Source organism: Anastrepha ludens, chromosome 4 (genome assembly GCF_028408465.1).
Source record: "Anastrepha ludens isolate Willacy chromosome 4, idAnaLude1.1, whole genome shotgun sequence".
NCBI lineage: Eukaryota > Metazoa > Arthropoda > Insecta > Diptera > Tephritidae > Anastrepha > Anastrepha ludens.
The window spans coordinates 41072715-41090336 of NC_071500.1; the positions used below are offsets into that span (position 1 = coordinate 41072715).

Consider the following 17622-nt stretch of genomic DNA (forward strand, 5'->3'; position numbering starts at 1 on the left):
CAAAAAAATCTTAGCACCAAGCTGGACTTTGGAATTAGCATTTGAGCTTTTCGCCACTTGTGCAAAAAAATCTTAGCACCAAGCTGGCAGGATCGCCATGTAATGAAATGATTTATAAGTAGTTTTCATTTCATTTATTTATTTATTACTTCAAGCTGGGCATCCAGCTTGTAAAGCAATTGTTTCATTTCTTGTCTCTTACATACTACGTACAAGCGTTTTTATAGGAATTTTAGTCAATGCAAGCCAATAACAATTTTTCGGTGTTTACTTATGTAATATGATTCTAGCATTCACGCGCCGCACATAAAAGAATTACGTTAGCTATGTTTGCATTTAGTTTCAAGTGTAATGAACCTTATAAGAAATATGATACTATTTAAAACGGCACAGCAAAGTGAATGCATAAGTGGACAATAAATAAAAAACCAAAACAAAACAATAAATGTTTATGAATATTACTGTTAAGGCATATCCGACTTATAATCATACTACAGCAAATTTGGCGAAAGATTCAAAAAAGAAGTGCAACCAGTAATGAAATGCTCTTTGGAGTCACAAAAAATACAGAGTAGAGTGGGATTGCCACCACCTACAGTAACAAGTACGCTTGCTTTTGGTTTTTCTTGAGATACAATATTTTTCACTTGTATGACCATAGCGTTTTCCAAATTCTCCATCATGCGGCATCTTTTTCCCCAAAACGTTAACATATCAATCCATGTAGGTAATTTGTGTGCAAATAAATTCTCTTCCCATTTCTTGTGCGTTTCTCGATCCAGTTAACTTGTGATGGGGTGAATGAGTAAGCCATTATATATCTCTTCGGTAGTTGCTAAAGTTTGCAGCGCTCGAAGATGTGCATTTACGAGTACTTGATCGCTTAATTTTCATAACCCATCTTATGGGCCCATTTCCTTACCTTGTACCCCGAAAATTGCCTTTATGTGTGCCTGGAAATGAAGTAGTTTATTATCAAAACGTACTTTTAATAAATCTAAAGCTTTGTCATAATTCTCTCCACTGGGCTCGAGTGAGCGCACAGTGTCTAAAGCTGCATCACTGAGACTGGTGATCAAGTACTGCATTTTTTCTAATTTGGACATCTCCACGTCTTTGTCTATTGCTGAAGTAAATGTGCTGAAAAACGATGGCCAGTCGAGATAGGAGCCACTAAAAACTGGAATTTTAAGCTCAGGTAGCCTGAATCGGCGTTGTAACTGCTGCGGGGTAGTGTCGTCCCAGGAGAATTGTCGTATTGTTGAAGAGTTCGCGCCAGATGACTTATGTTTTGTATTCAGCCAACGATTCATTTTTGCCTCTACCTCAATATACACCTTGGAGAAATTTTCGTCAGCATCAGACTCAAATTCCTTACGGTCCAATAGCCTAAGTGTTGATTGTGCTTTTTCGAAGTTTGCCTGCAAATGCTCAGCATGTTTAAGTCGCGCAGAAAGTTCGGCCTCATCTAAGCTTTTTAGCATAGATGACTAGATGCGAAACTATTTTTCTCGTGAGAGCGCTGAAAAATGTGCATTTTTTATAACATCCTTCAGTAATGTCACACCGGAAAAAATATTGAATGGGTATTTTTTGAACAAAAATTGGGAATTTTTAGTTTCCACACCCCCATTGAGGTTAGTAACATATATAGTACACGATTTCCTAGTAGCCTTATGTCACCCGTATACACCTACATATAATAAAAATAAGCACAATCAGCATAAAATATACATAAATAAGCTAAAAAATCAAAAATTGATATTCAAATGAAATTATTCAAATACAAATACAAAAGTAATATAATAATGATAAAGTAATGAATATGAAAATGTATAAATAAATACATAAAATATTGCAATTTTATAATATAAAAATAAAGCTAATGCAGATAACCGTTACTTTTTTATTACTTAAAAATAGTTAAGTATGCTTGCGAAATATTTCAAACGCAAATTCAATTCCCTTACCTACGCTTTTCAACCATCAAAAATATATATTTACAAATTTACAGACATAAACCAACACACAGTTTTCAATAAACTTACATGTATGTAAAATGTATACATATATGTACACAATTTGGCATAGGACATTTGTATATTAGACTATGAAAATTGCACAAAAATATATGTATGTATGCATGTTTATATACGTACATATATTGGTATATAAGGTATATGGTAAATATTAATGGACTACGAATAAGTTCGTGCGGTTTTACAACAGATGGCGTAACTTGATTATTATTCCATCGATCCACATTTCCAAACATTCATTGGAGAGCTACTGTCGTAAGGCACAAACGTCAGTATAAGTTTTTTATTTGAAGCGTAAACAACAATATTTTTACCACACTTGAAAATGTCGAATTTCGTGCCAAATAATGTGTTTTTGCGGGGAATTCTTCTTCATTATTTTAATATGAAGAAAAAAGCAGCCGAAAGTCATCGTATCTTGGTGGAAGTTTATGGTGAGCATGCTCTATCTGAGCGAACGTGCCAGAAGTGGTTTGCACGCTTTAAAAGTGGTGATTTTGGCTTGGAAGACGAAGAACGCGAGGGTGCGCCGCCAAAGTTCATGGATACCGAATTGGAGGAATTGCTCGATCAAGATCCGGCTCAAACGCAAGAAGAGGTTGCAAAAACTTTGGGAGTTGATCAATCAACCATTTCCAAACGTTTAAAAGCCATGGGAATGATCCGAAAGGTAGGCCATTGGGTGCCGTATGAATTGAAGCCAAGAGACGTTGAACGCCGTTTTATGGCATGCGAACAACTGCTTCAACGGCACAAAAGAAAGGGTTTTTTGCATCGAATTGTGACTGGCGATGAAAAGTGGGTCCATTACGACAATCCAAAACGTCGGGCAACGTATGGATACCCTGGCCATGCTTCAACATCGACGTCGGCGCAGAATATTCATGGCCTGAAGGTTATGCTGTGTATCTGGTGGGACCAGCTGGGTGTTGTGTATTATGAGCTACTGAAACCGAATGAAACGATTACGGGGGATGTCTACCGACGACAATTGATGCGTTTGAGCCGAGCACTGCGAGAAAAACGGCCGCAATACGCCGATAGACACGACAAAGTTATTTTGCAACATGACAATGCTCGGCCACATGTTGCACAAGTGGTCAAAACATACTTAGAAACGCTCAAATGGGATGTCCTACCCCACCCGCCGTATAGTCCAGACCTTGCGCCATCCGATTACTATCTCTTCCGATCGATGCAACATGGCCTGGCTGACCAGCACTTCCGTAATTACGATGAAGTCAAAAAATGGATCGATTCGTGGATTGCGGCAAAACCGACCGAATTTTTCACAAAGGGAATCCGTGAATTGCCAGAAAGATGGGAAAAAGTAGTAGTAAGCGATGGACAATATTTTGAATATTAAATTTGTAACCATTTTACGTCAATAAAGTTTCAAATTTCGAAAAAAAACCGCACGAACTTATTCATAGTCCTATTAATAACATTCAAACAACAGGTATTATTAACAAACTTGGTTTTATTTTAAATTCTTCAAGTAAATCAAATTAATAATAATCAATAAGAAGGCATATGCAAATACAAATACGTGCATTTATATATGTATGCTTTGTTCGTTCCGCGCTTTCGCTTGCAGTTCATTCAAGGTAACGGCAATGAGCAAGGTAACGACAAATGAGCAAGGTAACACTAATGAGCAAGGTAACACTAATGAGCAAGGTAACGACAAATGAGCAAGGTAACGGCACATTTTTTCGTGCGTGCAGCCGGCTAAATCGAATTATAAGACGTTATCACGTCAAAAGCTTTGGAAAATTCTACAGCTCCCTTCAAATTAAATTATTACGACAAAAAATTATAAACATTTCAATCGCGTAATTTCTCCATTAAGCAAAAACGAACTGTTTTCGTTAGTTATTTTTTGCGCGTTTTCTCTGGCAGCCCGCCATTTCGTCTATCACCTGTTCAAAATCCCATAATGTATGAATGCAGCCACGTTTCGAAACGAGCTCATGGGCGCGCTCTCTCTGACGGCGGCCGCCTAAATATACTATACTTATAGTTAAATAATAGCCCCCTTCGATTCACCATCCGTTAGTGAGAGTAGAATAAATGGAGCAACTGGCAAAAATAAGCACACGTTGCCAGCACAGGAAAAGAGCTGTCAAAAATCACATTTGTTTGGAAGCACTTAATGAGTATTAGTAAAACTGACTTCAGACACGGCTAATGGAGTTGCCTGCATTTGTTTTTGTTTTTAGTCTATTATAAATAAAATATTCCAAGCTTTAAAATTGCTAGAAACGTCATTTTGTCGGGACTTGGTATAAATAGGTATAGGTCATATTGATATGAAAGTTAAAACGGCTGAAATTGAATAGAAATAAGTATTTACCATTAAAAATCGTCATATAGTTCTAGAAAACACGTAAATCGTATCGAAATTGTTAAACAAGAAATTTGAAAACCCTAAAAATGACACTCCCGAAAAATGCGCAGCAGAACCGTCATACGGAAATCACTTTTATAGCCTTTGATCTAAAGGAGTGTCGTTCAAAAGATCAACCATTATTTTCTGCAGAGAGCCTAAATAGGCCTGTTCATGGATTTGGTAAAACAAGATACCAACAACAATCTGCAAGTAACCAATCCGTTAGTTTACTGATCCGTGTTTATTGAGACCTTTATGCTTCTTTTGGCCCATACTACCTTTTGAAATATTTTCTATTTTTTAGACCCCGTTTAAGTGCAAACATTTCTTTGCGTTCAGTTTATAGACGACTAAACCAGTCATGTGATTGCAATAGTACAGGGTGGGCCATATAGCGTTTGCTTTTTGAACCACATATTTTTTGGAGAATGGTAACACAAATGACATGTCAAATGTGTTCATAATTTACTTAAAGGTTTGACATTTACGAAATGGGACGCTATACGCTTGAGCAAAATTGGGAAATATTGAAAACCTATTTCCAAAGTGGTGAGTCTTCTTCTTCTTTTCTGATTTTCACATCGGTAGCTACGTCAATAAGCAAAATTGTCGGATTTGGGGCTCAAAAAATTCACACGTTACTGTAGAGAAGCAAATGCATCCACAACGAGTCACTGTTGGGTGCGGTGTTTGGTCTGGCCGCATCATCGGGCTATTTTTTTTTTCGAAAATGAGCGAGGAGCCGCGGTTACAGTAAATGGCGAGCGTTACCGTGACATGCTCAACGAGTTTTTGTTTCCAAAAATTGAAGAGGATGGCATGGACGACATTTGGTTTCAACAGGATGGTGCAACTTGTCACACTACCAAAGTTACACTCGAACTTTTGGCTACCGTTTTTGAAAACCGAATAATCAGCCGAAATTCCAATATCAATTGGCCGCCTCGGAGCTGTGATTTAAGCCCGTTGGACTATTTTGTGGGGAGCCATCCAGAGATGATTAATGCTTTAAAACACGAAATCAAAGTTGCCGTTTATGAAATTGGAGCCCAAACAATCGAAAATGTGCTTTAAAATTGGGTTGATGGGATGGCCTACTGTAAAGCCAGTCGTGGCAGTCATTTGAACGATATTATTTTTCATTCATAAATGACAATGTTCAATCTTCAAAATAAAAAAAAATTTGAAAAAATATTGATTAGTTTTTTTATAGCCGATTCAAAAAGCAAATTTTACATGGCGCACCCTATATTTATGATCTGTTTTAGTTCACACTCGAAATATATTTTAACTACAATACTTAAAAATTAATGGTAACAAAGTGATCAGAAAAATATATAATTTTGCGAAAAGCAGAGCTAGGGATCAGAAAAGAGATCAGACACTTGTTTCTATGGGTTTTTACCCTAAATTTTCCTAAGCCATTACGTGAGGCACACTTTCGGAATCGTGTTCAGCGCACATTCTAAAACCAATCTGATATAGGTACTTGTAGACCCGTGTTATTTTTGCACTCGCATAAGACATAATTTGAAATGCTTTACTCCGAAGATTTAGCAAGCAAACAAATTTCCATAGATCCAGATAAGAAAGATTGAGTTCATGTTGTTTTAGGATACAAGGAGCTCCATCAACTATTTGTGGTATGCGCCTTGATGTTTTTCAATAAATGGAGGCGCCTACAGTTATATGCCACCTCCGAACGGTTGTTGGTGTTTTTATGAGAAACTCTTTCATTTCAGAAATATGTACACTCAATATAAAACACTTTTTTTATCATGCCACAGGTTTCGAACCTGTGCACTACCTAAGGGTAATCGGTCTCAAAACATTTAAGTAAGGCAACAAATATGTTGGATCAAGTTGTGCTATGCTTTGCTGTCGGAGCCCCGGTTAAAATCTATGCGGATTTCATTTCATGCCTATTAAATCGTAACTCATGATATTTTGGGTTAGACATCCAATTTTTTTTACCTATTTGTTTTGAATACCTCTTTCACTAAATGAAAAACAAAAATGCTTTTGAGTGATGAAAATCTTTATCTCGACCTTTGCGCGCTCCGTGGCGTGTATGTTTATATATTGAAGCTGCCCAGTTCATAAGTTTTGATTTACAATGCCATTTAGAGCTGTTATTAACAAGCAAAAACTAAAACTTGTTGAAACCTACCCATAAGAGTACAAATATTTACAGTAGTATAACATAATATATGTGCAATAGTATCTGGATCCATTTCGTGGTCTAAGTGACGTCGCTGTTCCTATGTGCGATGCGACTGCAAAACCTAGCCAATGTGGAAAAGCAAAGAAATAATTTGTAAAATGTGTTTTAAATCCGTAAAAAGTAAATAACACTTCGCAGCTCATTCTTGTGGCGCGCAACAGCCATACATTTAACCCAATTTATATTTATGTTATGCAACTTTATCCCGCTTATTTAACTCGGCAAGTAGTTGATGATGGAAGACACGCTTCTAGTGTATTAGATGTACGTACGATCCGAGGAGCCAACATCGACTCGGATCATTACCTTGTTGCAGCCAAACTGCGCACACGCCTCTATGCAGCAAAAAACGTACATCTACCTACGCAAAGAATGTTCGACATCGAAAAGCTGCAATCACAACATACAGCCAGAGGATTCGCCACTCGACTCTCACTCCTGCTCTCGGAGAGCACTGCCCAACACGCCGGCATGCGCGAGCAATGGAGCAACATTTCTCGTTCCCTACGTACCGCCGCCGAAGAAAAAATCGGATTCCGGCGAGCCCGAAAAAACAATTGGTACGACGAGGAATGTCATGCTGCCGCCGAAAGAAAAGATGCCGCCTATAGAGCCACGCTGCGATCGGGCGCAACGCGAGCCATGTGGGATCGCTACAGAGAGCTGAAAAAGGAATAGAGACGTATTATCCGACAGAAGAAACGAGAGGCCGAAATACGTGAGTGGGAGGAGCTTGAGATACTGGCCAATAGGAACAAGGCCCGAAAATTCTACCAGAAAGTTCGGCGGCTTACAGAAGGTTTTAAGACCGGGGCGTTTTCCTGTAAGAACAAAGACGGCGATCTGGTGACTGACGTACAGAGCAATCTTAAATTATGGAGGGAACACTTCTCGAGCCTGTTAAACGGTGACAGCTGCGCATGTCATAGAGAATGTGAAGATCCCGATACCCCAATCGTTGACGACGGAATTATCGTTCCGTTACCCGACCATGACGAGGTGGGAATAGCAATATCACGGCTAAAGAACAACAAAGCCGCGGGCGCCGACGGACTGCCGGCTGAGCTATTCAAACATGGCGGCGAGGAGCTGGTAAGGTGCATGCATCAGCTCTTATGCAAAATATGGTCGGATGAAAGCATGCCTGCCGATTGGAATTTAAGTGTGCTCTGCCCAATCCATAAGAAGGGCGATCCTGCAATTTGTGCCAATTACCGCGGGATTAGTCTTCTAAATATCGCCTATAAGGTTCTAGCGACCGTATTGTGTGAAAGGCTGAAGCCCACCGTCAACCAACTGATTGGACCTTATCAGTGTGGCTTCAGACCTGGAAAGTCTACCATCGACCAAATATTCACAATACGCCAAATCTTGGAAAAGACCCATGAAAGGAGAATCGGCACACACCATCTTTTCGTCGACTTCAAAGCTGCATTCGACAGTACGAAAAGGAGTTACCTGTATGCCGCTATGTCTGAATTTGCTATCCCCGCAAAACTAATACGGCTATGTAAGATGGCGTTGCTCAACACCAGCAGCGCCGTCAGAATTGGGAAGGACCTCTCCGAGCCGTTTGATACCAAACGAGGTTTCAGACAGGGTGACTCGCTGTCGTGTGACTTCTTTAACCTAATGTTGGAGAGCATCGTACGAGCCGCAGAACTTAATCGCTCAGGCACAATATTTTATAAGAGCTAACAATTGTTGGCGTACGCCGATGATATTGACATCATCGGCCTTAACAACCGCGCTGTTAGTTCTGCCTTCTCTAAACTAGATAAGGAGACAAAGCGAATGGATCTGGTGGTGAACGAGGACAAAACGAAGTACCACCTGTCTTCAAACAAACTGTCAGCGCACTCGCGTATCGGCACCCGCGTCGCTGTTGACAGTTATAATTTCAAGGTTGTAAAAGACTTCGCGTATTTAGGAACCAGCATTAACACCGATAACAATGTGAGCCTTGAAATCCAACGTAGAATCTCTCTTGCCAACAAGTGCTACTTTGGACTAAGTAGGCAACTGAGCAGTAAAGTCCTCTCTCGACGAACAAAACTAACACTCTACAAGACTCTCATCATGCCCGTCCTAACGTATGGCGCAGAAGCGTGGACGATGACAACATCCGATGAAGCGACGCTTGGGGTGTTCGAGAGAAAGATTCTGCGTAAGATTTTTGGACCTTTGCACGTTGGCAACGGCGAATATCGCAGGCGATGGAACGATGAGCTGTATGAGCTTTACGGCGACATAGACATAGCGCAGCGAATAAAGATCCAGCGGCTTCGTTGGCTGGGTCATGTCGTCCGAATGGATACAAACGCTCCGGCTTTGAAAGTATTCGATGCGGTACCAGCTGGTGGTAGCAGAGGAAGAGGAAGGCATCCTCTGCGTTGGAAAGATCAGGTGGAGAAGGACTTGGCTTCACTTGGTGTGTCCAATTGGCGCCGGTTAGCACGAGAAAGAAACGACTGGCGCGCTTTGTTAATCTCGGCCAAAATCGCGTAAGCGGTTATCGCGCCAATTAAGAAGAAGTTGATGATTAGTTTACTAATGCTCGCATCCGGTTCATGCCACTACAAATGGAATTCAAATCGACTTAGGGCATTACTGCTGACACTTGCTGACACTTGTAAGTCTTACTCCAGATCTTGACATTTTCTTTGCTTGCGCTCTTGTTCTTGATTTGTTGACACGGATAAGAGTCAACCATATTCCTTCCTCACATTGTTCTGGTTGTGATAAAAGTTATTTGTACAATTTAAGTTTAACACTAAAAGGAAAGTCGTATTGTCATTGTGTGCGTGCTGGAAAATTTATCCGCCTATATTAACTTAACATTTTTCTCGCTATTTAGAGGAACAATAAACTTCGGTATAGATAAGACATACATATGTACATATTTCTATGGCGAAAAGGAGAAACTTTGGACGTATTCTTTAGCCACATTTCATTATAAAACAGAAATATAAGGAAACTATATTACTTCTAAGTTTTATTTTATTGTTTTTTGTTTGTTTGTTGTTTTGAGAAGCTCATAAATAATTGATACGAGTAAATGTCTTCTAAGAGGCAAAGAATAATATCTCCAAAGTGTGTTTCATTTTCAATTATATTATATAAGTAAATGCATTTGTAAATGCATATCTATGATATTTTTATATTGTTTAATATAAGTTTGGAAATAATATAAAGTAAATCTAAATAAGCTTCATTTTAAGTATTTCAGTACCAAAATATCAAGCCTAAACTGGAGGTGTGCTTATAACCAAATAAAACATCTGCTGCATTCCTCGAAATGTGAGTGTTCTACACGCCACAAACCATCGATAAAAAGAGTTTTGCTAGTGCAAATGTACAAGATATGATAAGTAATGGGTTGGGGAAAAAGTTCGTAGCGTTTTTACCGAACTACCATCGCTACTTACTATTTAAACAAAAACCAATAATTGTTTCAATAAGTGAATCAATTATATATTCGCCGTTGCTGTTTACCACCTCTTCCCATCTCTCGACCAATTTGTTGATGCCGTTCCGCCAAAAATCGATTGGTCTGGTTTCAAAGAAGTTGTTGAGCCTGTATATAGATAGGGAGCTGAAAAGATGGTAATCGGTCGGTGCAAGGTCTGGAGAATACGGTGGATGCTGAAGGGTCACCCATTCGAGCTTTTGGAGTGCGACTTTGACGACTTGTGCAACACGGGGCCTGGCGTTGTCGTGAAGGAGTATGGCTTGACCATGTCGATCAAGTATTTTCAGTCGAATAACTTCATTCATTTGGTATAGCTGTGCAATGTAGAGCGCCTTGTTGCCTGTGGCGTTCTTTTCGAGCATTTCCCAGTGCAGCATACCCTCCCAGTCCCACCAAACACATATCATGATCTTCTTTGGATGAAGATCCGACTTGACTTTCGGCTTTGGCGTATCTCCTGGGGCCACCCACTCCCATATCCCGGGGCGATTCGGTACAAAAAGTGCTGTTTATGACCGCGTGTTGCTCGATGGCGGGCGAGATGCTGAGAAGCAATTTGAAGGCGGCTTTCTGTTTTTCGTTGAGTTCGTGAGGCAGCCATGCTCCCATATTTTCGGTAAATCTCATTGAATGAGTTCTATCGAATGAATACTTACCCACAGACCACCTGATTTTAAGCACAATACCAAAACAGGGAACAAAATATTAATACCCTTGTGCAAAAGTGCATACACATACTTGTATATAATTGAAAAAGTAATAATATGTTCACATATGCATTAATCACCTATAAATCCACCAAATTAATCTACCCGTTCACATATGGAAGATTACCTGCAAAATTGACAATCAGCTGTCATTACTGCTTTGAGAGGTTTTTCTTCATATAAATTATTTTGGTGGAATGTTTCGGTGTTTTTGGTATCTTTAATTAGTATAACCGATATGAAGAAAATACAAGGAGAAGGAAAGCTAATTTAATTGCGCAATTGGCTGCTAATAATAAACAGTTGAAGCAAATCCGTATGCGACGTTTACTACTGAGGTTGCAAAAAATTATGGCAGCAATACGCATGCGAAATTCAATATTAGATTGTAAATATAATAAGCAGGAACAGGTCAAAGTGTTTATGGACACACGTAAGTAATTGTGTTTGATTTTGTTTTTATTACTGAATATAATAAGTAACGCGTGTCTGTGTATTCTAGGTGAGGCATGGCAAGTTCTGGGAACTAGACATTCCTTGCAGCACGGACCAGTTAAGGAGTGCTTTAGGATGAGCCGGGACTCCTTTGCCTTTTTATGTAACGAAGTCATGTCAATTGCAAAAACTGCTACAACGTATAGGAAATTCATCCCTTTAGACAAACGTGTCCCGATTGCTTTATATGCGCTTGGTTCTTAAGCTGAATACAGGACGATCGGCAAACTGTTCGGAGTATCAAAAGGAAGCATATGCAATATTTTACAGGATTTTTGTTCAGCGGTCTGGGATAAGCTCGCTCCTAAGTATTTACCCAGCAGATGTTATTAAAGAAAATTCTTCAAAGCCCTCTTCTCAGCGAGAATACGAAACCAATTTTTGGTACAAACGTTATGATATCATTAACAACAAATGGATCCAAAGTCAAACAAATTTCGAATTCGTAAATCAAGGAGAGCAACCAGAACCTACGTACTATACTCAAGACCACAACGTCAGCGCAGAACAAATTCGAGAATCAATCGCTTCGTTTTTATCTTCCTTTTAAATTTCATTTATTTCACATTTTTCTTTTTAAATTAATTTTTTATTACTAAATTAATTAAACCTACTTAAGCTTCCTACGGTCTTCAAATTAACTGACGCGGACGGACTTCGGGTCAAATTTGACCCAATATTATATTTTCAAGGTGTATAATAGGACTATGAATAAGTTCGTGCGGTTTTTTTTCGAAATTTGAAACTTTATTGACGTAAAATGGTTACAAATTTAATATTCAAAATATTGTCCATCGCTTACTACTACTTTTTCCCATCTTTCTGGCAATTCACGGATTCCCTTTGTGAAAAATTCGGTCGGTTTTGCCGCAATCCACGAATCGATCCATTTTTTGACTTCATCGTAATTACGGAAGTGCTGGTCAGCCAGGCCATGTTGCATCGATCGGAAGAGATAGTAATCGGATGGCGCAAGGTCTGGACTATACGGCGGGTGGGGTAGGACATCCCATTTGAGCGTTTCTAAGTATGTTTTGACCACTTGTGCAACATGTGGCCGAGCATTGTCATGTTGCAAAATAACTTTGTCGTGTCTATCGGCGTATTGCGGCCGTTTTTCTCGCAGTGCTCGGCTCAAACGCATCAATTGTCGTCGGTAGACATCCCCCGTAATCGTTTCATTCGGTTTCAGTAGCTCATAATACACAACACCCAGCTGGTCCCACCAGATACACAGCATAACCTTCAGGCCATGAATATTCTGCGCCGACGTCGATGTTGAAGCATGGCCAGGGTATCCATACGTTGCCCGACGTTTTGGATTGTCGTAATGGACCCACTTTTCATCGCCAGTCACAATTCGATGCAAAAAACCCTTTCTTTTGTGCCGTTGAAGCAGTTGTTCGCATGCCATAAAACGGCGTTCAACGTCTCTTGGCTTCAATTCATACGGCACCCAATGGCCTACCTTTCGGATCATTCCCATGGCTTTTAAACGTTTGGAAATGGTTGATTGATCAACTCCCAAAGTTTTTGCAACCTCTTCTTGCGTTTGAGCCGGATCTTGATCGAGCAATTCCTCCAATTCGGTATCCATGAACTTTGGCGGCGCACCCTCGCGTTCTTCGTCTTCCAAGCCAAAATCACCACTTTTAAAGCGTGCAAACCACTTCTGGCACGTTCGCTCAGATAGAGCATGCTCACCATAAACTTCCACCAAGATACGATGACTTTCGGCTGCTTTTTTCTTCATATTAAAATAATGAAGAAGAATTCCCCGCAAAAACACATTATTTGGCACGAAATTCGACATTTTCAAGTGTGGTAAAAATATTGTTGTTTACGCTTCAAATAAAAAACTTATACTGACGTTTGTGCCTTACGACAGTAGCTCTCCAATGAATGTTTGGAAATGTGGATCGATGGAATAATAATCAAGTTACGCCATCTGTTGTAAAACCGCACGAACTTATTCATAGTCCTATTACTTGGTTTTTGATTATTTTTACTGTTAGGTTTTTTTCCATTAAATGGGTATCTTAAATAAAAATGAAAATCCAAAATATTTATTCCATTGTAACTTTAACTAACATTATAACGAAAACTTTAAATAAAAAGTGTATTTAATAATGAAATAAAAAAGAAATAAATTATTTCAGACAGTTTGTACACAAAGTAATAGTTTTAGAATGCTGTTTACATATATATTTATTACAAATGTCGCAAACTAATCCCGTTTTGTTATCAGTTTTTGGGCAAAGTTGACATCGACTTCTTTTAGTTATTTTCTTTTCCGACGTGTTTCCAAATTGACCTGATGATGATGGTTATGCATCCCGTTGAGAATCCTTTCGTATTTTTTTGGCAATTTCAAGTGAAAAATGTGCTCGTGGTAAAGTTTGTCGCTTTTTTATATAGGGTGTTATGAGCTGCATACCAAGGTTTTCCAAGTAAAAACGGCGCTTTGTAAGACAGCCCTCTTTCCAGGTGTGGTTGGCGGATTTGAATAAAACGAAAGCGTTATAAGCTGAAATGTCGATTATGTATACTAAACACTACTTGAGGAAATCGTTTTGTCATTCGTTTGCAAGTGTAACCGCTTTGTCCAATGTGTCTACACCACCTTTACATTTATTGTAGTCCAGTATTATTTCTGGCTTTTTATCCCGACGATTACTAATTTTTGAATCATGGTGTAGAGTGCTAAGTAGAATCACAGCTCTATTCTTCTTAGGTATGTACGAAACGAGAGTTGTTTGTTCGGTAAAAGCGAAGATTGATGAATTTAGTGGTATTCTTTTTATGTTCACTAAGTCTGGTGGTAGTTCGGGCTTGTTTTTGCGCATTGTTCAGTGTAAGGTTGGATGTTGTTATCAGTGTAAGGTTGGATGTTCCAAACATAGCTCGTTGTTGAATCACAAAGTACCCAACATTTGATTCCATACTTTGCAGGCTTTGCTGGCATGTACTGGCGGAATGGGCATCTTCCTCAGAAAGCTACTAATTGTTCATCGATGGTCACGTTTTCCGTTGGATTATAAAGCTTAGGTAATATCTCAACCCATTGATTCCACAAATCACGTATCATCATTTCAGAAGGCACAAGAGAATTTTTGTCATCACTAAAATCACTGTCGGAAGAATCTGCAACATCAACATGATCTTCGAATTCAGAACATGATTCCTCATCATCCGAAAACGGGGCCAAAGAGAATTTGCTTTCACTATCACTCATCGTTACGAAATAAATAGTCGAATAACCAAACAAAGCACGTGCTTTTAAATTTATGTTTACTGTGAACTCAATAAAAGCAGATTAAATAATACAATGTAACCGCTGAGCCGAAAATTTGCAATTAGCAAATAAATTTAATTCAAATAACGTCTGATTTATACGTTGGGTCAAATTTGACCCGAGGGTCGTAGATGTATAAAAATTTCTACGCGACAGAGCCTAAATTATTATTTTTTTAATTTTATGCTTATTATATAAAATATAATAAATTAAAAAAAGTCACGAAGCATCAAGTCCTGAAAAAATTTGGTTCTTGAAAAAACTTAATTTTTTTCCTGAAATGGGTCAAAAATGACCCGAAGACCGTAGGAAGGTTAAAGTACTAACAATTGCTTCTGTAAACTTAAAATACAAATAGTTCATTTATCACATTTTTTATTTAATTTTTCTTTTAAAATCTTTAGTTTTTTTTTTTTTTGTGTGGTTTTCGTAAATTTCTATTCATTTGGGTAGCGATAGAAAATTCCCCTACCTATTTTGCTTCAAGACCCCTAAAATTTTTTCGAGAATACCATTGCGTTCCCTCTCAATTTGCAGGGATTCTCTACTATCTTCTTTCAGTTCTTGAATTTCTCGGGCAATCGTTTGGTTGGCCGCCCGAAATTATTCCAAAAATTCATATTAATAATTTTCGTTATCTTTTCTGCGTTTTTTCGGAGGTTGCGAAGACAATTCCAATGCAAATTCCACCGAAGGTGCTTGCGTTTGAGAAGAGCTGCTGCATTTTCCTCTGCCTCAATTTGAAGGGTATCCACTTTATTAAATAAAACATAAAAAACAATTAACACACGCATGAGATTTTAAAGCTGCACCCTACTAACCTACAATTGCTTCTAGGTTAAAATACTTGTATCCGCCAAGGATATGGTGCACTTTATTGTAGTACTCCCACGCAGATGGGGTACCGCCCGAAGGCCCAACAACTTCTTCTCATCTCCGTAAAACAAAAACACTATTTTTAAATTACATACTAACAATTGCTATTGAACAAAATTACCTATATTTATTTGTTAAATTGTGTATTTTAACCTTTATTTTCTCATGTGTTTACGTACTTGTGTTTATAGATATTAATGTATTTACATTGAATTTTTACAGAATTATTTTCAGTTCACCCAAATCCATCCAGGCTACTGTGACTTTACTGGAAAATTTACATCTCATTACTGAGAAGACGGCACCTAAGGATGTTACCACCGACATTATTCCAATACTGTTCTTTGCTTTCGAAAGCTCAATAATAAAAGTGCAGGTGGGCGCCTAGATTATTAGCGATGAACCCAAGGTTGAACTTTATATATTATATTATAATGATTATGATTTGATTTATGTTTATATCTTTTAATAAGAATTTTTTCGCTGAACTCAATATCATAATGTGTGAGCGAGTCCTTGAAAATTTTAATTCGCGTATGGCAGTCTGTAGGCGGTGGTTAAGTGATGTAATTTTTCACATATAAAGGGTGATCAATTTAGAGATTTCGATTTTAAATCGAAATAAAACAACGAAAATTCAAATTGATTGGGTAATCTTTATTATTGTTGGCACTTATTTTTTAAAGATAATTCATTTCAAATGTTGGTTGCACTTGCGACGTAATCCGGCCATCCGTAAACACCAATTTTGAATGACTTCCGACTCGCTGGAGGACTTCGGTCGATACCTCGTGAATAACTTTAGTAATGTTGACTTCCAATGCCTCAATAAAAGCTGGTTTATCTACAAAGCATTTAGACTTTACATAACCCTAAATATAGAAGTCCAAATGTGTGATATCACACGATCTTGGTGACTAATCCACTGGTCCGGGACGAGAGATGAATTGCTCATCGAAACGACGACGCGGTAAATCCATTATTTTACGGGCTGTATGGCAAGTAGCGCTATTTTGTTGGAACCTAATGTTGTGAAGATCACGAGCTTTAATTTCCGGCATCAAAAAGTCGTTTATCATCAGTGCGATAGCATTTGCCATTCACTGCCTCGCCTTTGAAGAAATATGCACCGATGGTTCCTCCTCTAGCCCATAGGACGTGTTTCCTATTGGAAAAAGTACCTTGAATCTGATCACCCTTTACATGATTGTTAAGAGCCGTATTTTGAATAAAAAATAGTAAAACTTGAAAGAATCTAAATTTGTAGATGCTTAATTTTACAATAAAACAACATCTAGGTCCGCCTTTTCTTTAAAAAAAATTAAATCAGTTCTTTGTATTCAATTCAAGTCTATGATTATTTGGCATTCTCAGACAGCCTTATGAATTTACGCCAGTAGAACTTCTACGACATTGCGATTTAGATCATCATCATTAAAAAATTTATTAATTATAAAGGGTGGTTAAATTTCAAGGGCCGATGTTGAATGTGAATCACACCTAAACGTCAGTATCTTTCTGCATTTCATTTGAGATTTTTCAATTTCAGACTAACTCAATTTAATCCATGGAAAGATACACAATTGAGCAATGCGTTAAAGTCGTTCAGGTTTATTATGAAAACGGGCGTTCAAATCAAAATGCATATCGAAGACAATCATCTCCAGTGATGACGCACATTTTCACCTCAGTGGATTCGTCAATAAGCAGAATTGCCGCATTTGGGCGAATGATAATCCAAGAGTGATTGCCGAAAAAGCAATGCGCCCACAAAGAGTGACTGTTTGGTGCGGTTTATGGGCCGTATTTTTTCCAAAATGAGGCCGGTCAGGCAGTTACTGTGAATAGTGTTCGCTATCGTGAGATGATAACGAACTTTCTATGGCCCAAATTGGAAGATATGGATGTGGACGATATGTGGTTTCAACAGGACGATGCCACTTGTCACACAGCTAACGAAACAATGGCTCTTTTGCGCGAAAAATTTGATGGCCGAATAATCTCACGTCGTGGCGATGTCAATTGGCCGCCAAGATCATGTGATTTGACTTTGGACTTCTTTTTTTGGGGTTATTTGAAAGAAAAGGTGTACGTCGATAAGCCAGCAACAATTCAAGAGCTA

At 38.5% G+C, this 17622-nt stretch overlaps 1 protein-coding gene across 1 annotated transcript in view; it reads left to right on the top strand.

Moving 5' to 3' along the window:
• The window catches only part of LOC128862065 (uncharacterized), a 354012-nt gene that overhangs the window by 123359 nt on the left and 213031 nt on the right, over nt 1–17622 (top strand). The window contains exon 11 of the mRNA XM_054100472.1: nt 15723–15876. Within this exon, the coding sequence (XP_053956447.1) occupies nt 15723–15876 (154 nt within the window). The remainder of the gene's footprint in view (nt 1–15722; nt 15877–17622) is intronic.